Source organism: Chelonus insularis, unplaced genomic scaffold, assembly GCF_013357705.1.
Source record: "Chelonus insularis isolate UGA/USDA-ARS -01 unplaced genomic scaffold, ASM1335770v1 contig_401_pilon, whole genome shotgun sequence".
NCBI lineage: Eukaryota > Metazoa > Arthropoda > Insecta > Hymenoptera > Braconidae > Chelonus > Chelonus insularis.
In genome coordinates this window covers 405,532-426,866 of record NW_023276558.1, presented here as the reverse complement: position 1 = coordinate 426,866, position 21,335 = coordinate 405,532, and the positions used below count along the sequence as shown (strand labels likewise).

At 28.7% G+C, this 21,335-nt stretch overlaps 5 protein-coding genes across 11 annotated transcripts in view; 2 read left to right on the top strand and 3 right to left on the bottom strand.

Annotated features, from left to right (window-relative positions):
• The first annotated feature begins 166 nt into the window (after positions 1–166).
• On the top strand, positions 167–2,587 carry Pdhb (Pyruvate dehydrogenase E1 beta subunit). The gene is made up of 5 exons (XM_035086509.1): positions 167–516; positions 674–736; positions 1,115–1,321; positions 1,400–2,030; positions 2,096–2,587. The coding sequence occupies exons 1-5, from the start codon at positions 508–510 to the stop codon at positions 2,245–2,247; spliced, it is 1,062 nt and encodes a 353-aa protein (XP_034942400.1). The 5' UTR covers positions 167–507; the 3' UTR covers positions 2,248–2,587.
• On the bottom strand, positions 2,582–4,366 carry Fibp (acidic fibroblast growth factor intracellular-binding protein). Its single transcript, XM_035086508.1, has 6 exons — positions 4,013–4,366; positions 3,720–3,921; positions 3,404–3,631; positions 3,114–3,341; positions 2,779–3,033; positions 2,582–2,716 (listed from the first exon to the last, which is right to left on the bottom strand). Exons 1-6 carry the CDS (start codon positions 4,095–4,097, stop codon positions 2,638–2,640), a joined length of 1,077 nt encoding a protein of 358 aa, XP_034942399.1. The 5' UTR covers positions 4,098–4,366; the 3' UTR covers positions 2,582–2,637.
• Positions 4,367–4,651: 285 nt separating this feature from the next.
• Positions 4,652–9,253, bottom strand: daw (dawdle). Its single transcript, XM_035086505.1, has 4 exons — positions 8,648–9,253; positions 6,535–6,792; positions 6,052–6,434; positions 4,652–5,813 (listed from the first exon to the last, which is right to left on the bottom strand). The coding sequence occupies exons 1-4, from the start codon at positions 9,105–9,107 to the stop codon at positions 5,658–5,660; spliced, it is 1,257 nt and encodes a 418-aa protein (XP_034942396.1). The 5' UTR covers positions 9,108–9,253; the 3' UTR covers positions 4,652–5,657.
• A 1,784-nt stretch (positions 9,254–11,037) lies between these two features.
• Positions 11,038–19,707, bottom strand: CtsL4 (Cathepsin L4). Of its 5 annotated transcripts, XM_035086512.1 has the most exons (8): positions 14,507–14,681; positions 13,960–14,424; positions 13,637–13,752; positions 13,391–13,567; positions 12,737–13,096; positions 12,397–12,557; positions 11,585–11,793; positions 11,038–11,521 (listed from the first exon to the last, which is right to left on the bottom strand). In XM_035086512.1, the coding sequence occupies exons 3-7, from the start codon at positions 13,673–13,675 to the stop codon at positions 11,598–11,600; spliced, it is 933 nt and encodes a 310-aa protein (XP_034942403.1). In that variant the 5' UTR covers positions 13,676–13,752; positions 13,960–14,424; positions 14,507–14,681; the 3' UTR covers positions 11,038–11,521; positions 11,585–11,597. The 5 variants fall into 5 exon arrangements, 4 of the variants coding, with proteins under 4 accessions (XP_034942403.1, XP_034942404.1, XP_034942402.1 ...); XR_004690541.1 differs by lacking the exons at positions 13,960–14,424; positions 14,507–14,681 and having other exon boundaries at positions 11,038–11,319; positions 11,394–11,521; positions 13,637–13,814; XM_035086513.1 differs by lacking the exons at positions 13,960–14,424; positions 14,507–14,681 and adding an exon at positions 19,692–19,707.
• Positions 14,710–21,335, top strand: part of Mitf (transcription factor Mitf) — a 35,663-nt gene continuing 29,037 nt past the window's right edge. Inside the window, exons 1-2 of one of the 3 annotated variants that reach the window (XM_035086504.1) lie at positions 15,462–15,578; positions 19,977–20,247. In XM_035086504.1, the coding sequence (XP_034942395.1) occupies positions 20,087–20,247 (161 nt within the window). In that variant the 5' untranslated portion in view covers positions 15,462–15,578; positions 19,977–20,086. Of the gene's footprint in view, positions 15,579–18,961; positions 20,248–21,335 lie in introns of those variants that run through there. The other 2 variants (XM_035086503.1, XM_035086502.1) reach the window with 2 other exon arrangements.

The following is a 21,335-nucleotide window of genomic DNA, read 5'->3' as shown; positions in this document are numbered from 1 at the left end:
TATTAAATTATTTTTTTCTTACAATTGACTTATAATTTTATTATTAAACCCGCAACCTTGATGAAATAGATTGTAGCGCCACGTATAATCGGTTTACTTACTACACACTCGAAGTACATACGAAATATCACAATTGAGACGTCTATAAAAATCATATTCTTTGATTTACTACTAAAAATTTACAACCGTAATAAAATGTGAATTTGGCATTGTTGAAAAAAATTAAGAATGTTAAATTGATTGAAAGTGCTAAAAATTTCATTTCTAACAGAATTAATTTATAATTATTATTATTTTTACATTAGGTAAAAAAATAAATAAAAAAAAAACCTTTTCAATTTTCATTGCTTTTGTCATTCTTATCTACTGTAAGTGCATTTAAACTACTGATCGGCTAAAGTTTCTGATACATATAGGCAAAAAGAAGACATCGAAGAGTCGATTTTGTAATTTTAACAAAAAAAATTATTGTTAGTAATTTCATTTGAACATACGTCGAGCCAGACCATGCTCACGGTAATAATTACTTACTATTGAATAAGAATAACTGTGTAACACAAAAAATTATTAGTTAAATAATGTGCATTACCTTCAAAATATACCTAATTATCATAGTTTACTTATGCAAAAATTAAAGCACGATAGTGAAAATTTTCTTATTATTCATTTTTAGTCTGCTGTAAGGGGAATTGTTCGTCGCTCATTTTCTACATCAAAATGGGTTGCTACACAACAGGTGAAAATACTTATTATTTATTTTTAATATTTAAAAAAAAATTATAAATTATTAACCTGTACCATTCTCTTAAAATAGTTATCAACATAAAGCTAGAAAAAACTAGCCCTTGAATAGTCTAATTCCAAGCTTTTGATGTCATTTGAATAATAGGAAAACATGGAAAACAGTTTATCTAGTGTTATTCAATTTATTATCATTTACTCTTGAATTTGCTAGAAAATGATTAGCTAACAATCTTAGAACTGAAGGACAAGAAAGGTCACCCTAATGAATATGCATGCAAATCCTCAAATATAATTAACTAATTTGATTTCAAATATTTGATGATTTATTTTATTAATAAAAAAGAATTTCAAATCAATAATTTTTTCTCAGATGACCGTAAGAGATGCATTAAATACGGCGTTGGATGACGAAATGGAACGCGATGAACGAGTCTTTTTAATGGGTGAAGAAGTAGCTCTTTACGATGGAGCCTATAAAGTATCACGAGGTCTTTGGAAAAAATATGGCGATAAACGAGTTATTGATACCCCAATTACTGAAGCAGGATTTGGTGGTCTTGCTGTTGGAGCTGCTATGGTAACATTCTGATAATATTTTACTTTTTGTCTTTAAAATAATAAATAATATACAATGAATTACTGTACCCATTTCTAGGCTGGACTACGACCAGTTTGTGAATTTATGACATTCAATTTCGCGATGCAAGCAATTGATCAAATAATTAATTCAGCAGCCAAAACATTTTACATGTCAGCAGGAAGAGTAAATGTACCAATTGTGTTCCGAGGTCCTAATGGAGCTGCTGCTGGAGTTGGAGCCCAACATTCACAGTGTTTCGGTGCTTGGTATGCACATTGTCCAGGATTAAAAGTTATTTCTCCTTACAGTAGTGAAGATTGTAGAGGTCTGCTCAAAGCTGCTATTCGTGATCCTGATCCTGTTGTATTTTTGGAAAACGAAATTCTTTATGGTGTTCAATTTCCAATGGCTGATGAAGCTCTTTCAAAAGACTTCGTTATACCAATTGGAAAAGCAAAAATAGAACGTGCTGGAAATCATGTTACTCTTGTGGCACATTCCAAAGCCGTTGAACTTGCCTTAGAGGCTGCTATTCAGCTTGCTGGTAAAGGAATAGAAGCAGAAGTTATTAATCTACGATCTTTAAGGCCTTTAGACACTGAAACTATTCTTAAATCTGCTGCTAAGACTCATCATGTTATTACAGTAGAACAAGGATGGCCGTCATGCGGTATAGGAGCTGAAATTTGTGCTAGAATTATGGAAAGTAAGTTTCAAATATAGTATTGTCTTTTTTTTATTATTAAAATATTTATTATTTATATATTTTAGGTGAAACTTTCTATCATCTCGATTCACCTGTAATTCGAGTAACTGGTGCTGATGTTCCCATGCCATATACCAAATCGTTAGAAGCGTTGGCTTTACCACAGCCACAGGATATTATTCTTGCAGTAAATAAAGTTCTAGGAGTATCACAGTAGCAAAATTATAAAATGATTAAAGTATAAATAAATTTCTTCATATCAATTTAGTGCTTTTTGAAGAAAGTTACTTACCAACACTGAAGTTAAGAAAAACAATAGTTGATTAAAATTTATTTTCAGTTATTTTCGTTCAATATCCGGTATTTATCTTTCTTTGAAAGTATTACCAATGGTTGATATTATACCAAATAAAAACAGTTAAATTATTTTAAAAAAATATAAATAATGTAATGTGAATATGTGAATACAATTTGTGGCGTTTTTACATGATGAAATTATGTTACTTGTTATTAATTATTTATAACGAAAAGTGAAAATAATAAACAATGAATTGTAATATATGATTTATTAATTTTCATTTTCTTGATTACAAATAATAATTAACGATCACGTATGATACATTCGTAATAGACAACTCGTAACAACTTTCATATAACGATCAAATGCATCTCTAAGAGTGGCCTCTCTGTAAATTACAAGTATAATTATAATTGTTATATTATGTAATATCATTTTATCATTATTTACCTTAGTACATCCATATCAAGAGCACATTGAGTGTAAGCGTTTAAGAAATTTTTCAAATCTGTGTGTGACCAGTTTACTTGACGCCAAGGTTCTACACATCGTTCTACTAATTCCAAAAAAAAGAAACGAAGTTCTCTAGAACGATGCAAATTACAACCAATTCCTAACAGAGCTCTAGAGTAGGAACGAAAATTTAAATCCAACTCTTGATACATTCTATCTAATAGTGCTGGCTTTAATTTCATGCACACCAAACTAAAAATTGAATCAAAAAGATTTATAATTATACATATGATGATTAATTATATAAATAATTTAAAAATTTTTTTAGTTACTGCTTATGATGTTTGTCATTTTCTAATAATACTCGACATTCTGATAATTCAACGAGGAACTCTCTATCTAGATCTGTATCAAAATACTCTGATCCAACATAACGATAGGTCCATAAAGACATAATAGAATTAGCACAGTGATACAGATCTGGAAAAGTTAGAAATTGTAATTTTCTTTTGTTCATTTCGAATCTTAGACATGCTATAAAAACTACTGCGGCGTATCTTCTGTAAATATATAAATATTTTTAGTAATCTTTTAAAATTAATAGAAACAGATAAATTCGTACTTGGCCAATTCTTCGGGCAATAAAAAATGTTGTTTAATGTTGGTTACTAAAGAACCTGGTAAATCCTCTACAATTTTGAATACTCGTTTAACATTATCATATTGTCTTCGACAACTTTTCAATGTGATTCCGGTTTTCTCAGCAACCTCATCCATATCTTTTCTGCTTTTAGAAGTTAATTTTTTTCCTAACAATTCACGTATAACACAGTCATCGAATTCGTAATACCTTGAATTTAAAAATAAACATTTTTTGAAATAATCGTAAAATTAACTTCAAGTGACTTAAATAGATTTTGTCTTCTCATAATACAAACATTTCTATTAGCATTTGACTAGTTTGTGGTTCTATTTGAAATGCCAATTGTTCACTGGCTAATTTGGTTGGAGTATGTAAAAGTCGCTCCAATAATGAATAAGTACGATAATGATCCAATACATCAGATGCTATTAATTCAATTGGAGCATTCGTATGATGACATACACCTCGTTGATGTAAAAGAGCAACTGCATCACTAGCTACAAATAAAAAATATGCAAGTTTAAACATCTTAACACTATAAATTTGTACTATTAATTATTTATGAGATCGTTAATTTTAGATTCTTACAGGAATATCCATCCACCCATAGTTGATAAATTTCAGGATCAACAAGAGTATAATTACTTATAAATACATCGACTTCTGACAACATTTTTAGTTAACTTTATCGATAAATGACACTGCTTAAATAATAACTTATTACAATATTCACAGTTAATAAATCAAGATATCAAGATATACATGACCAACATTTTTATTAGAAAAATATCATGAGAGAGTTTATAAATATACAACATTATACCACGTATGAGATTTAGAGAATTGATGTTTAAATAATACTTTAAGTTTTATCATGTGAAGCAGAGAGAGCAGAGGACAAACTTGGAGTCCATGTCATGAGGAAAATTACCCAGGAAGTGGCGCCAAATGACTTGAATGTTTTATTTATGAACTAAAATGACGACTCCATACAGGTGTTGGTATTACAGGGAAATATCTGAGGAAATGAAAGTAAAAACGGAAAAGCTCACTATGATATCGGCATCGTTTCAAATGCAGTTCATTGACCGTTAAAAAAAACATTTTTTGTAATTGTAGAGGACAATGTAGTTAACATATTAATTATAAAGAATTAAAAAATTTGTACAAGAATTATTGCCAATAGATATATGTTTTAGAATATTATCTTTCGATTTAACATTATTCTAGTCTTGAGTTTACAATGATTAATAACCTCAAGTTTTATAAGTTTGTGAAAGACATAATTTTTATATTAATGGAGATTTATTATTACAATTTGACAATCATAAATTTTTTTCTATTTTATATCGGTAAGTTTATACAATGTACGTTCAGGGTAATATTTATCTACAGTCTACTGTCATTGAATGTCACGTAAATCATAACTTGCTCATTTTTATTTTTTATGTTTATTATTAAATATTTAATGTCAAAATAAATAGTTACATAACGTAGAGCTAATAAAGATATATATTATCTAAAGTATGATCCACTTATGTTACGAGGCTAGTTTAATTACTATTAGGTTAAAGTGATTAACAAATAAATTTTTCTTGAAGAAATCAGTTTAATGTCGAATGAATATGAATACTCAGACATATTCAATGAATAATGAATTTTAATGATGGAAAAACATTTGAACGTTGATGTAAAAAAAGACGGATGGGAGATTGAAAATTATTTGTTATTCACTTATACATAAACAATACTGTCTATTTTTTATTATGCAACACCTTCCGTTTGGGAGATTTTCGTAGCATTGTCAAGAAAATTTTTTTTATTGTTACAGACGAAGATGCAACGTAGTTTCTTTATGTAATACAATAACACGACCACCGAGAGTAAAAAAAAACTCGAAAACACCATTCTCTGCTCCACACGAGAAGATTTTCGCGAGTGGTCGCTCCACAGCACGTTTCACTATTTTTACTTTAATCTTCTTTTCCTTTCCATCGTAAAATCCTTCCTCTTGAACGTCCTATGTGTCTATTTTCTTTATTTCTCTCTTGTTTTATGACTTTTTTTTTTTCATTTCAGCTCTGATTCGACATCATAGTGAGAGAAATTGAGCATCACACTGTGAACAAAATTCTTTGTTGATACGAATTTTATGTGGATCACAGTCATTGTGGCAGCTTTCACGCTGAGGAAAAAGGGGCGTTGGTTGTTCATTGCTACTGGGGGCTAGATCTCACATGCAACCGCAAGCTTCTACAACCATGTTTGGAAGTGTTTTCTGGGTTATCGTGTTGTTAGAGTCCACGTAGAGAAGTTGAATTGGTGAAAGCTGAGTCGGCGAGCAGCAAGGAACTATCTCACTTTGTCCTCCATTCTTCATCAACCATTTCTGTCAAAAAAAAAAAAAATGCAGATTTATTGTTTTTCATTTATGCACCTGAGGGTAGATAACAAGGTACGTGATCTTTGAAATGTCCTTAGGGTATTCAGAATTTAATAAAAAGGAAACATGCACAAAAAATAATTTATCATATCGCTTAAAACAAATTAAAACTTTCATTATGAGACTAGACATTCTACGAATATCTATAGAATTGTTTTTTGGTATTATTCAGAAATTATCTTACTCTTAAAACATTGTTATAGGGTGAGCCACTCATAATTAAAGAAGCAGCAGACGAACAAGACCCACGACAAAAATAAGCATGATAACCGCTCGGATGAAGAATCCAGTCACTCCATCCAATTTCCTGAAAACTTATGTACAGCTGGTCTCGACAGCATTCTTTCATTTCTGGTAGGCAATTAGAGTTTCTCTTTAAACGATTTTTTTGCACTAATGGTGATGTGTGAATTACCAAAAATGGTTTTAATGTTAGCTGAGTGGATACAGGAGCTGTTTCACGATCAATCGAGCACGTACTACATGCTATTTGAATTGCGTGATTCAAAGTACTTCGTTCTACCCATTTCCTGACGGTGAATGCGACATCGGTTTTTACCCAACCCTCTGCAAGTTTATAGAAAGATTTTTTTTAGACTCGTGTTTAATTGATTTACAAATAATATCCGGATATTTTAATATTATTTATTATTATATTGATGTATACCATCAATTGAAGTTTCAAAGATAGCCATAATAGTATTTTTTTCAAAACTTCCACCTTGATCCCAGTGATCTAATTCTGATAGAACAAATGTTTGACCGTAAATATCATTTTCGTCATTTTCTTTATAAAACCAAAAATCAGCTGATGTCACATCGACGAATTGCATTTCTTGTGGAAGATTAAAAGTAAAGCAGGCTGCAGGGCTGAAACCTGTTAAATGGTTTGAACTTTGTCGACAATTTTTCATATCCGCCACGCCTACAAACATAAATGATAAATTTTTGATGAAAAATAATTTTTTATACCAATATAGAATATTTCATTTTAATTTTCTTATATATCATGTTTATATAGAGATATATATCTATTAACAAGGATATCTAAAATCACTTTTAGTTGATTAAAAAAAAATACCACGGCAAATTAGGAAAAATAGTTATTTAAATTGGAAAATATGTTAATCAGATTTGTTATATTACATTTACTTTATACTTTCTGGTAGGTTTTTCTCTTTTACCTATCCCCTACCCCGATAATTGTCACGATTCACGTAACTTTGGGTTTTTGCGCTTCGCCAACCATAACGAAAATTGCCGGTGAATCCAATTTTCAAGCCAATATCGTTTTAGAAGAGAGATAGAGGGAATCAACCACTTGACATTTTCACCAAGTTGTATTTGACTCGTTGTCATCAATGAATACTTCCAACTAGTTGGCATGTGCCGCGTAGAGATTTTGTTTTGAATGCATCTCAAGCCAATAATACGACAGTTAAGTGAAGTAAAGTGGAATTCTAGACATTTCTGCTTCTATTATACGAATTATATATATTTTAGAAATAATTAAAGGAAATCTGTCATCAGATTTTATTTTTAAAGATTTTTAAAAAATTTTCAATACAACTCAGCTTCACATTAATCATCATTAAAGATATTTATATATTGTTATGAAATTTTATAATATTTATTCGCAAAAATTTTTTTATCTTTATTAATACAAAAACACTACTTTCACCAGCAAAAATAAAAGGGATGATAATTCAAATAACAAGTCTCAACGTTATACATCGTCAAGTTTTTTTGTCATCACTTTTTTATGACCTTCCCAGAAAAGTGAAATGAATGGAAGTGGTTATATGAATCACAAGTCTATTTATCAAGTGCATATTTTTTTCATTACCAACTCACATATTTTCTCATACCACAGAAAAAGGCTATAAAGGTCAAAAATGACTTTTTTGCTTTATAAATATTCATCATCATTTTACAGATGATTTATATGATGATCAAACAGTATAAAATTGATGCTCCGATTGGATAAAATCACAGAGAATATGACAAATAGAGCATGAATAGATATAGTTGTGATTTAACATTTTCCGAGTTAAATAGTCCAATTATTTTGACATTCTAATAAACAATTACTCTACAAAAGTGATAATTACAACATATTATTTAATTAGTAAAAAGTAAAAATGAAAAAGAAAATTTTAGCATATCAGTAAACATTTTATCTAAAAATAAGTTTGTTTTTTACTTAATAATTTTTGAAATAATGAATTAAATGTAATTTACGTGATTATTAATTTGTATTTTAAACAAGTTATCGCTGTAAATATATATTGAAAACTTTGCTCTAACTTGTGATGCAACATGAAGACTATGTGACATTTTATTTATTAATCTCATCATGGACTATTTTGAGAAATGTCAAATAAAGTTTTTGAAGTTTCTGATGATTGAGCTTCATCTTAGCTTATGAATTACATCAAAAACGACCAATCTCCTAATTGTAATCTACAATCTATCTGGATAATAGCTTGCAAATGTAATTAGAGTAGTCGGTGCTCAATTAAGGAGCCGTCAATCCATCACCATCTCAGAACGTAATTAATGTTGGACGAGTAGGTAATCTTGAAGATGTCCAGAGAAAATCTACCATAAAGTTTGCTTTTTTAACCTGGCAAATTACTCACCTGTTGGAACACCTAATTATTTTTTGTCTATTAACCATAACTACTTACTTTGAATATTACACACATTTTAATTTAGCTATGAAACATTGTGTAACATGATTCACTCGAGTGTAAATGAAATTTTTAGTTAAAATTTACCTTCATTAGGAAAAACAACTATCTGATCTGTCTTCCCATAGAAGCTTTCGGCTTGCTTCTCAGATTCTAATACATCTCCAGGTCGTAGTTCAAGTACATAACCATTTATTAGGGGCTTTGGTAATGTTGAAAGTGAAATGGAGACGTCTGGTGGCTTTGATAAACGCAGTTTCTTTAAAATTTGCTGTTTAACGTATTCAACACGGATTTCATTAAGTACTTGTTCTATTTCTTCATTCTTGGTCACTTTATTTTTTATACATGCCGAGCATTTATGTTGATGAGGTTCTTCAGCTACCATTATGTTTGTAATTGGTGATTCTGTATTATCACTTGCACTGTTTATTTTATTAGTATAAAAGGAAGACCATACACTTTTCAAAGGATCAATTAAAGTGAACGCATTAACATTTATCTTGCAAAAAATTATAACACTAAAAATAATTAATAACCAATTCATTTTTTATTTTTATTATTATAAATTAACTAAAAAAATTTAACAATATATTATTGAGTTTGTATTCTTCAAGCATAACAATATAAAAAATTTAAATTAAATTTAAAGTACACTTATATGCTGTTTAAAGTTTCTAGAATGGAGAAAATTCAGTTGTGTATGGAGGTTTAAGGAAAATGAATTCTGATTATTGCTTATGCGGAATATGATGACGACTGGAGGTGATTTGTCGTGACGTTGGACCAGTCATGTAACAAACTCGGCATTGATGACCTTTGTCCTTCGGTTAGAACCGACTGTTACGGATTGGATAGCGTATGTTGTGCTATCAGTTTCAGTAACACGCACTGTAGACATGTTGCTGGTTCTAAGTGTTTTCATAAGTGAACTTTTGAGCTTTTGAACTCATTCAATGATTTTTAACTGGAATAAACTGGCTAATAATGATAAGATCAATCAATTACATATTGACTATGGAAAAAATTTTAGACTATTCAAATTGAACTATTTGTCTGTGAAACTTGTCTAATAAATCCATAGAGTAATGACTTCAGTTGTTGTCTTTCCAATAAGAGGAACATTCATTTTTTGCTTTTCTAAAGTAAATTTAACATTTTTAGCACATATCAGTTTAGCATTATAATTATTGTGGTGAATCATTATCATTAAATCATGCGGAGAATTTAAATATATATTTATACAATTTAAATGACATTATTATTTAAATTATTGTTATAGACAAATAATAGATGTTTTAAGGTGCTAAGACAGTTAGACCATATTACCATTTTTTAAATTACTTCAAGGATTTTTTTATCAATTTTTTCTTTCTAGGATATTCATTATGGTCTTGTAAGCTATTGACAACATAGGTTTATTTTTAAAGAAAATAAGCAATCTTTGTCAGACAATTGAATAATTTAAGATTTTTTTTCTTCAATGAAATCCAATAATTATCTCTATTTTTGCTTTATTCACTATGTGTTTATTATTGAAGATATCAATATTCCTAATTCATGAAATCTTGCTCAAGTTTAGAGTTAGTATTCGATTCTGGCGACAACGTTACTAGGTTAACGACGTAAGATTGTATTCGATGCACTCAACGATTATTGCTTCCTTGGCCCCTTATCCTCGATTTACAGAAGGCCATAGACTGTCATGCAAAAAGTCACAATTTGTCGTTAAATTTTAATTTATATCAGGCATTAGTTTTCCTGTGTTGTCGGGTATTGAATTTGCTGCTTGTTAACTTTCAAATTTACTGTTTTATTTCATCTTGGCATTTTTTCCATCTTGATAATTCTATCTTTTCTTTAACATGAATAATAAATGATCAATATTTTTCAATTGTTTATCAAGGAATTTTTGAAGTTACAAACTGCATTTATAACATTCATTTACTTATCATTTGATATTTGAATAAATAAATATAGAAAGTTTTAAATAAATTTATTTATTTTATAATTATGAAATACTGAGTGTTATTTCTATTGGAATTTCAGAATCAGTAATTAATTATTAAAACTTGTCGCATTTATCTTAAATATATTGATAAACGATTTCATAAATATAAAATATTTTACTTTTAAATAAAATATTTAAAAATAGATAATAATATCTATGATAATATTGTGGTTCATTGAAACATAGTGAGTAAGTAAGTGAAGGTGTGTGTCAGTATGTATGTATGTGTAGGGGAGGGAGAGTCTGCAGGAGGAAGTAGATAAATCAGAGTTTTCATCTAATCCGATTATGAGCCTGGATTCCAACATGATAATAGATTATATCTCTTTATTAAGGTTTCATCCAAAATGAACTATGGATCGTTGTGTAATTTACTCTGAATGCATTTGATCAATTTTCATCTACTGATTGATACACCTTTATATGTAATATAATTTTGACTTAGCTTTGTATACTTTTCAACCAAATAATATTTGCATAGTCGTCAGATAATAAATTAAAAAAAATTGTTAACAAGTATGTAAAATATGATTCTACAGTGTACTATACTAACTCTTAGCTAGAAGTCTTTTTTATGAAAAATGAAATGTGTAAATTATTTGATATTAATATTCAGTACACTGTCAAGAAGAAAAGAAGAAGGAGAAGAAGAAACGAATGTAATATGGCTTAACAATGTAGATGCATGATGAGAATTGAGAGCTTCATTGGAAATTACGATGCGTGAAATAGTCTGATGACACTTTTGCTACAAAACAATTCAATATTATGTCAAGTTATGTCATAACAAATGATGTTGCGTCATGTCATAACTTTGCTTACGCGAGCGTTTAGTTGAATTGTCGAGACGAGCGTCGGGCGCCTTGATGTGGTGAGTTAACCGCAAATTCGCCACCTGCTCTAGACGTGTTGAAGCCATGACAATGTAGTTTATCATCGAAGCATGTTGACTAAAGGTTAATTAGGTAAAGTAAAAAGTTGATTTTACTTCAATAAAAATTTGACATATTTACCGAAATAATGATTTCATATGCGAGCATAAGCAGCATAATTAGCAATTCCACAAAGATTTTTATTTCTCCTTATCCGCATGTAACCACCTTCACCCCAATTTTCACCCCACCAGTTTTTTAATATCCATTCCTGTGGTGTGTAACCAACTAACAGCATAGCATGATTTACTGTGTCTGAACTGCATAGCGGGTCATCGTAAATTCCCTGGCTGAAAAAAACATCATATAGGCTCATTAAAATAATTTGACAATTTTCGAAATGATAAAGTTTATTTTAATAGCAATTGAATGTTGAGAAATTCACTAAATGTGAAATGATTTCTGTGGTTGTGATCTTTAAAGTGGTATAAATCAAGAAAACATTGAAGGAAAGAGAGTAGAAACGCATGGATAATTTATGCCAAAGGGTGAGAAGAACGTCCGAGTCGATTATTCTTTAAAACGAGTCTTTCGCCCATGGAGGCGACGATGCGAGAGAAAAATCATCGGCTTGGAATCGCTCCGATAAAAATGTGTTTGAAATGAAATTTAAATCCGGATCCAGATAACTGCATTAATCATGCTGAATCACTCTGAGTTATGCGTCTGTGAATATTGATAATGGCTCACTGAAATCACTTTACTTTCGTTTGCGATTTACTTTTATTCACATGGATTTGACGTGACAAATTATTCGTTTAATGTTGTCTAACTAAAGATCCAATGAATTAATAATAATATTTGTTGACTTTACTTTATTATATTAGAATATATGAGTTATTAATAAGTCATTAAAATTAAATAAATAAAATCATAAAAATTTCAATGTTTACTGATATAATTGAAATGTCCGTGGACTGGCATTGATAGAAACTGCTATTGGTCCAATGGTCGCCACAGCAGCTTGCAAAGCTCGTTCATCTCTCGCTGGCAAAATAGCCCATGATGTAATGTTGATGATACTGAGGATTCTTTGGAATTTGCACCGACCTTCCTATTTCAAAATATTCTTTTATTAATTATTATTGCGAAATCATTTTATTGTTATTCCCACAAATTTTAATCATGTATGATTAAAGTATGTCAGTTAAATGTAATTAAATATTTGATTTCACTCTCCTAAACAAGGAAAATGTAATTTTGAGAATTCTTGAGTAATTTTTATACAAATACCTCAGCTACATATGGATAATTTCTTTCTTCCATTAATCCACCAGCTTTTTCAATATATTTTAGAGTATTTCTGAGTGATCCTCCACTACATCCTAAGTTTCCAGTTACTGTACTACAATCAATGAGCTGTTGAGCACTTAAAGGAATCATTCTACCAGTTTTTTGGAATATTTGACCCATTAAACTTTCCACTATTGAATAAGCATAACAGCTACCACATGCACGTTGATCTATTGCAATAGTGTTGAAACCCCTTTTTCGCCAATCGAGATTGGTAGGAATTCTTGTGGGATCGTGGAGAACGGCACCAACTATTTCATTGTCATTTATTTTCCGTCGACGACTTGGCTTTAATTTTACCTTGAAATAAAAAAAAAAAATTATTTAGGGCAAATAAATTTAAAAAATTTCATTTTGTTAAAATCTACTAAATATAAAAGAATTTATTTATCAATAAAAAATGTAAATGATTGATAAATAAAAATAAGTATGCAATTTTTTATGATTGGTTTAATTATTAATAGATTGAACAGATAATATTTTATGGAGTTTAGCTTAAGTAAAGTTTTTAGAATCATAATTTAAACGTTAAACCAAGGGAGAATAGTTGGAAAGATATTTTGAAATATTCAAGTAATAACGAAAAATAATTACCATATTTTTCATGTATTGGTATGTACATAAATCAGCAATATGGTTGTCTTTTAATGTATAGGTATGATGGCCTGCTTCAGCCATCAAGTTGTGCTCGTAAATTTTCAGCAGGTTCTTCTCCCAAGCTGCTCGTCTTTCAAGCTCCTCCTTCGTCGTGTACGTTTTGTTCAATCTAGTCTAAGATATGAACGTTTAATTAATCCCTAGTAGTTATCGCTTAGCAAAAAATTCACGTTTTTGTCCTACCTTGTAAGTATACCAACATTCATCCATACGTTCTGACATTTCTTGTGGTAGCTTTTTGATATTACCGAAAATAGTTATGTCACTATCTTTACTAGTACTAGCAATCCTACTAAATACTGAAAATAAAAAAACTGATAGGATTACTTTATCACTAGATCTCATGATCGTTTCAATTCGGTGTTTTAATACATACTAATTACAATCATTGTATGAAATAAAATACAGAACAAATATGACACTGACAATGTCAGCAAAAAATGTATAACTAAACAAATAAATAAAATATTTCATTTTATTTGAAGATAAATTAAATATAATTTTACCTCGAAATTATTTGAGGTCAATATTGAGTCGTAAATAACAACATGTTCAAAAATGAAGTAATAAAGACAAAAAGTTTGCCTTTAGTGTTTATTATTTATATCAATAAGAAGCATTTTGATTGAACAAGTTTGATTTAAAAAAAACTTTTCAGTTAAAACGAACAATACATCGCTAAATGTAATCCTATCATAATTAGGAACACTTTATCATCTCTGAGAAATTCAATTTACCACAGAGTTGGGGTGGATGCATCTACCTTGCCTAACTCAATTTACTTGGCACTGATATCAGGTGGCTTATGCAGACCAACCAAAGGTAGGCCTTTCAGTTTGTTGCATTAGGTCATTAGACTGATGGAGCGACTAAATTACAGATCGAGTTTGTTCTATAGATTGTCTCACTGTACTCCACTATTGCATTAAATAACATTGTATTTATTCATCACCCCTCATCTGTCTGTATTTCTACCAAACATATGTGTGGATATATAAACACTGTTAACTCTTGTACCAATTATCATGAGCAAAAATACAAAAACATCCTTACATTTCTTTTCAATACAATATTGAAAATATTTAAAAAAAAAAATGATGCAGAGAAAGTAGCTGATGTAGTCAGGTTAAATTGAGCTGATTATTGTTGATATTAAATCCATTTTCGTAATTTTAAGCAACAGCAAGATATCTACTGATCTCCAAAATTAAATACACTTAGTCATCATTTATATTCTAATAAAAGATTCTATTTGAAGATGTCAGAGCAGCAGAAATCTACAGAATCAATTGAAATATCGAGTTTGCAATTTGGCAAATCCCTCATTGCATATACACATGAAGCGAAATTGATAGTAAGCTCGACAGATGGCACTAAGTCGGTGATCTACAGCGATCCATGTCGACGTGGTCGAAGTTAAAGTAAGAGCAGGTCACGCGGATTTTCTTGATTGGGATACTACAATCATCTACCAGCTGCACGCACTTAAGTAGTCTATCCTATACAAATCGTGTACAATGATACTACCAATAGAGTGCGATGTACAAAAGTTATTTTATATATCATTTAATTGTTTTTATTATGAGTATTTCTTTGTTAGTTAATATCAGTAGATTGTCAATTGTAATTGTTTAACAGACATGTAATTGTGCTCAGTAACTATTTATCGCAACAAAAGCCGATATCTTTACTATATGAATATTATTTGAAAGAAAATATAAAATGAGTTAGCAGAGATAAGTATTTAATTGTGAACTTTATTCTGTGTTAAATTTTTTATCTCATATATTGATGTATATTTACATGTAAATATACTTGTTGTTTTAATTATATTTTTTTAATTGTTTATTAATTGTATTTAATGTGACAAGTGATTTTTTTTCAAATGTTATTAAAAAAAATAAAAGACTAGAACAAAGTTATAAAAGTGAAAGTGATAAATTAAGAAAAAAATAATTGAAATGGAAGAATCAGGAATCGACATGGGTTTTGATCTTGCCGCACTTACAAATGGAGAGGATTTGAATAATGAATATAGTGACTTTGATCAAGCTTTATCAATGCTATGTGATTCTCAAGATTTTATGTATTATGAATTAAAAAGTCGCGCTCCAAATACATGCAGGTATGGAAAATTTTTAATCTCATGTTATTCATTGATATCAATAATATATTTCTACTTATTCATTTTTGTTCTAATAATGATTACTGTCATCTATTCATTTTAGGTAAAAATTAACAATTGGAGTGAAAAATTGAACAAAAAGAAATTGTTCGTTAGATAAAACTTATGCATACATTTATTTATTGATTATGTATTACTTCGTATAATATTGGGCTATTGTTATTGGTTACAATGCCTATCGTCATTTTGTTTTTTCAATTGGTGAAGAAAAACAGACAAGTAGAACATTAGCATTCTACATAACATGACATACTTGCACTTGTTTAGTTTTTGAGAGTGAGAGTGGTGCAGCTCAAAAGTGAAAGTAAAGTGCATCATAGTTGCGCATCTTATGCTATCATTATGACTAGACATTTTCTGCTGTCTTTTTTAAGATTAAATTTACATAATACTGAATAATGTAATATTATTATTAATTATTTTATAAATATAATTGAAAATATTCTGTTTATTCTTTTCAAAAATTGTAATTTATAAATCATTTCATATTAGTGGGATCAATCCATTAATACTCTTTTGATGATATTTAATTAATATAATAATTAGTTAATTCAAATTAAAAATTGACATTTATTACAAATAATTATTTTTTGATATTTAAAATAGTTCAATTATATTGAATAATATTGGTGTTAAAAAAGAAGAGTAAACAGAAGATTTTAATTAATTTATTTAGACACGATATGATAGACATAGGGAAACAGTGCAACATATGGCTTATACCTTGACTATATATCATCCACTTTCACGCATGAATAATGTTTCAATCTCTTAGGATTAAGCCAGTGCAATCCAGATTTTAGGAATAGGGGTATTAAACTTCATCACTATATTCAAACATTATGTAATAATTTCTCTTGGCAAGAGAATTTTTTTTCAAATTACTCTAAAGTACTACACATCTAAATTTCTGCTTTTAATTAGAAGTAATATTGTTTGTTTTCATTCCATGAAAATAAATTACTAATTTTCTATTTAAAAAAAAAAAGATATTGAAAAACTTTTCAACAGTGTATGCTAATTGTTCAAACATGAGGTATGCACGATACTCTTGAGTGTTTTGTGGATGCAATTGTTTTTGAACAAATAGAGTGATTACATCAAGGACAGCCACGTGTACTGTGTGATTTGCACGTTTAACAGTAGCACAAACGAATTTGACTAACAACCTTGTGTAGAAAAAAAAATGTAAAAAAAGCTAGAGCATGAAAAACAGATTAACAATGTAGGTAAATCTTGCTTAGGTAGATTTTTATTCATATAAGAATATATTAACTTTTCAGTGAAATAAAATTGACACTTTCAAACTATCTTCTATCTATACGAAAGTTAAGGTATACATTTGCCTTTTTCACATCTTTTCCCTATTTTATTCTTTCATTTCTTTGTAGAATAAGAAAAATTCACTTTCAAACTTAAATGTGACGCTTGACTTATTTTAGAAGTTTATCTTATCAACCTTCCTTACTTTCTAAGTAATTTTAATTTTTAAGACAAGTCACTCGACCTATCATTAATTACAAATTATAACAAAAGCTTTGTAAAAACTGAATTAATCAAACTTTAGTTATGAAGTTAATTTATGAAAAATTTTAGTATTATCAATGTTTACTAAAATAAATCAAAAAATTATTTTTCAATAATGTTATATGTTTTTATTTTAAGCTTAAACTAACGTACAATGCCTGTTAAATAACATTTTACATGCTTCAAAAATATTCCATGACCGGTCATCCGAAAAAGTTTGTGTTGACTGAACTTTTGATAACGAGGAAAAAAAAAGGATACAGTCGAGTACATGAGAAGGAAAAAGTTTTTCAAAAAGTTTCTTTGGAATATTTATCATACCAATAGCAGTTGTAGAAATTAAAAATAATAATAATAATTTCCAAATGTTAAATGAAGCATTGAAAACGGAAATTTTCAAATGGTTATTGCTTTAGTCAATATGTTTACTTTTGCTGTCTGCTATTTTTTTTCAGTTAAGCTTTATTGTAGGGAAATATAATGTAAGACGATGCTGGTACAGCTCTTAGTGTCGTCGAGTACGTACTTATCTTATATACAAGCCCTTTTACTCTCTTTCTCTACCTTATTCGCTAGTCTAGTTACTATAGTAGAGCAAATAACAGCTGTTGAAAATGCTCTTCTTCTGGTATAATAGTTACAGTTATGTGCAAAGTAGAAGGAGGCTGAAACGTTCACTAGATTTTCTATCTCTCTTTATCCTCCTCTCTCTTTGACTCCGAATCTCATGTTTAGTTACGAGTCTCTAATACTGTACTCCCTCGAAACTTGTTATCTATGCTTCTATGAATATGCTTTATCCTATGTATAACAATATTACATTATAATGTCCTTCTAAACAAGAGTAGACGACAAACTATTTTGTCATTGTCATTTCAACCTTTTTAACTGTTTAAAAATTTTTTTATTCAAAATCAAACACTGTTAAATGCTTATAAATTTTCATTGTGTTTCACTGTGTTGCTATATTGTTTTTATGATAATAAGTCAGATGGTTTGTCAATAAAACTGAACCATTTGATTATTCAGATGGTTTTGTTGCATATTTACAAATGACACTTTCTTGTAAAAACAAAAAATTCCTCGAACCATTCACAGGGAAATTTTGTTATTTATGTCCGACATGATGTTAAGTTGGAGATGAATTTTTATATTTACAATCTCTTAGAATTTAAATTATTTCTCAGTGTAAACATTAATTTAAAATACTTTGATATAATTATATTAACTCATTTGAATCAACTAATGAAAAATAAAGAAATAGCTTGGATATTAAATTCAAATTGTTATTTTTAATTACAGTTAAGTATGAAATATAAACGAATGTTGGTTTTCTATAATTACATCTATTTATTCATAGTTTAGCTTTTAACATTGTGAGTGCTTATACATTTTCTTTAATAATTTAAAATGTTTTTTAGTAAAACGTTCACTATTATATATTTTACAAATTTATGCTGAATTACTCACATACGTACATTTATGAGTATTAAGTATTTTCTGTGAATGGTTTATTATTTTTATGTAAACGAAAGTTATAAAGTTTTAGACGAGAAAAAATCTATTTAAAACAAAAAAAAGCTGTAAAAAATATTTCATTTTTTTCTTGCTTTTGTAATAAAGTGTAATTATTTATAAAACTACTTGAAGTTTTAAACAACTCTTGAGATTATAAAAAATATTATAGAAAAAAACTTTTTTATTATCAAACTGACAATGTAGTAAGTTTTGATTCATGTTTAAAACATTTTTTTGAAATTAAATATTTCAAAAAAAAAAAAAATATTAAATAATTGGATTATTATGAATTATATCTATGAATCAAGCTTATAGAAAATTTCATTAATCACGTATGCATATTTTATTAGTATTTTTTTATGTCCCTTACAAATAACTCATGTGTTTAAAATGATGACAATTATTGAACATGTCACGTGTAGGGAGAGATGTATGATTCTTTTTTTTTTTTTTATTTCATTCTTTTCTACTTTAAAAAAAATATATCTATGCATTTATGCATATTATTCTTCACTCTTTAGATTTTTCTTTTTGTATCAGACGTGAACGATTTATTGGTTCCACTGGATGCACCACGAGTATTTCGTTCGCCTGTATGGCAATATTATAAGAAAATTTAAAAATGATCGTCGCTTATACATTCTTAAGATTTTTGTCTTCTATGCAATATTACAAATTTCATGAATTTATATTAAAAATATAATCATCTTTATCACGTATAATACTGTAAAACTGATAATTAAACAATCACAAACAGTAGGCTTACATAATAATCAAACATCAAAGATTCTATAACATCCAAAAAATTTTTCCAAGTAAATAAAAATTTTTTTCCACATGACTGATATCTTAAAATGCATATTTGGAGTTGAAGAAGTTCAATGAAAAAATATCTAGAATTTTATTAAATCATTTGTGTGTGTATGTATGTCTTTAAAATTAAAGTAGATAATTGAAAAAGTAATAATGAGATGTTGTATGGATATATATTGGCTAACATTACGTTACTTTTTTGGCATTTAGACATTTGTTTATGTAGGAAGATTGGCAATATGCTGATGGTTAGTAGCGTCGCGACGCTTCAAGTTGTGTGGTCGCGTTGAGACTACATCTTGATTATAGTTAGGTTATTGGTCATGCGGTCTTCATTGGAAGCTTCGCGCCAAATTTTCGAGTTTGAAGAGCTGGTATCTCATTTAGATCACATTAACGATTTTCATAATAGTGGTGAAAACAATTTAGTTAGCTCGTGTCAACGTTCCATAAATCAACAACTTGTGTCTTCCTCTCCAGTGAAAACATCAACATATGCTCATCCAGACAGTTCATTTTCTTTCCCACGTAACCATAGAGAAGATTCTAAACGTATTCACATCAACATTGGTATTGATGAGGACTTGCGAATGATTCTTGAAATGGATCCTTCAATAGTTGATCGACATCTGCCACCTTCTGCATCATCGATTACCACTACACTCACAACAGATCAATCAATAAACACAAGGATATCAAATACTTGGACTTCACCTTCTCAATCAACACATCATGCTCGACTTCAAGGCTGGTACTGCGTTCGAATCAATTTTTGTGATTAACCATTCTTCTTTTTTGCTTTTTTATTTATTCTGTGTTATCCTAACATCTGCGTCAATATTATATTGTATTCCATTAGTATGTAACCTTCTCTTAAGTGCAAATCATGCTTAACATTCAATAATAATTAGGTTAATCATCAATTCACCAACGGAGGAATCTTATTAATTTAAATAACTGTGTTGGTTTAGGCTTTCTGTTGCTATTGATTGGTATAACATTTTATTAATGCACAGTTCGATATGCTCAGTCAAACGTTGTGTGGCTATATGCCATGAAATATTTTATGCTGTTATATAGCGTTACCTTACAAATATTCATGTTAATTCTTGGATTACGTCCATCTTCATTGAACATTAACTACTATTAAAGTGGTTGTTTGAACTATTTGAAGACTCTAAAGTCTTTTGTTTTATTTTTTTCTTATTAAGAAATATAATTTGAAAAAATGTTACTTTTAGATTGGAATTTTTTCTTTTCTTTATTATTAAATATTATAATTGAATTATTTCAGTTAATGTGATTGTTATTTAAATTTTGTGGATATTTAAAAATTCGTTCGTTAGACTTAATTGATTTATCTTATCTTTGGTAATCTCAGTTAATACATGTACTTTATCATAAATCTATGATTATTAAATGATAATGAGTATTTAACGTTATAATATCATCTTTTTAAATGAAAGAAAAAAAAATAATTAATGGGTATTTATGATATTTCTTATCATTTGAACATTCTTATGTTGAAATTCATTGCTCTGAACTTTTCTAAACGAAGTTTACGTCATTTTATGATTTGTCATTGTTACGTTTAATGACTCTATTTGTCAGAAAATATTTTTTTCTTTTTTATCTGTTTAAAAAATTGATTAAGAATTTTACGAAATTTTTTGTTTATTATTTGTTCTACCTATTTTCTATGAAAGTATTTTTTAAACCGATCTAATAATTTAGTGAATAACGAATTGATGTAAAATGGGATGATATTAAAGAAAAAAAAAACAAAAAGTAATAAATCAAGTAATAAATTGAATTGAACTTATGGATTATTATAAAAAT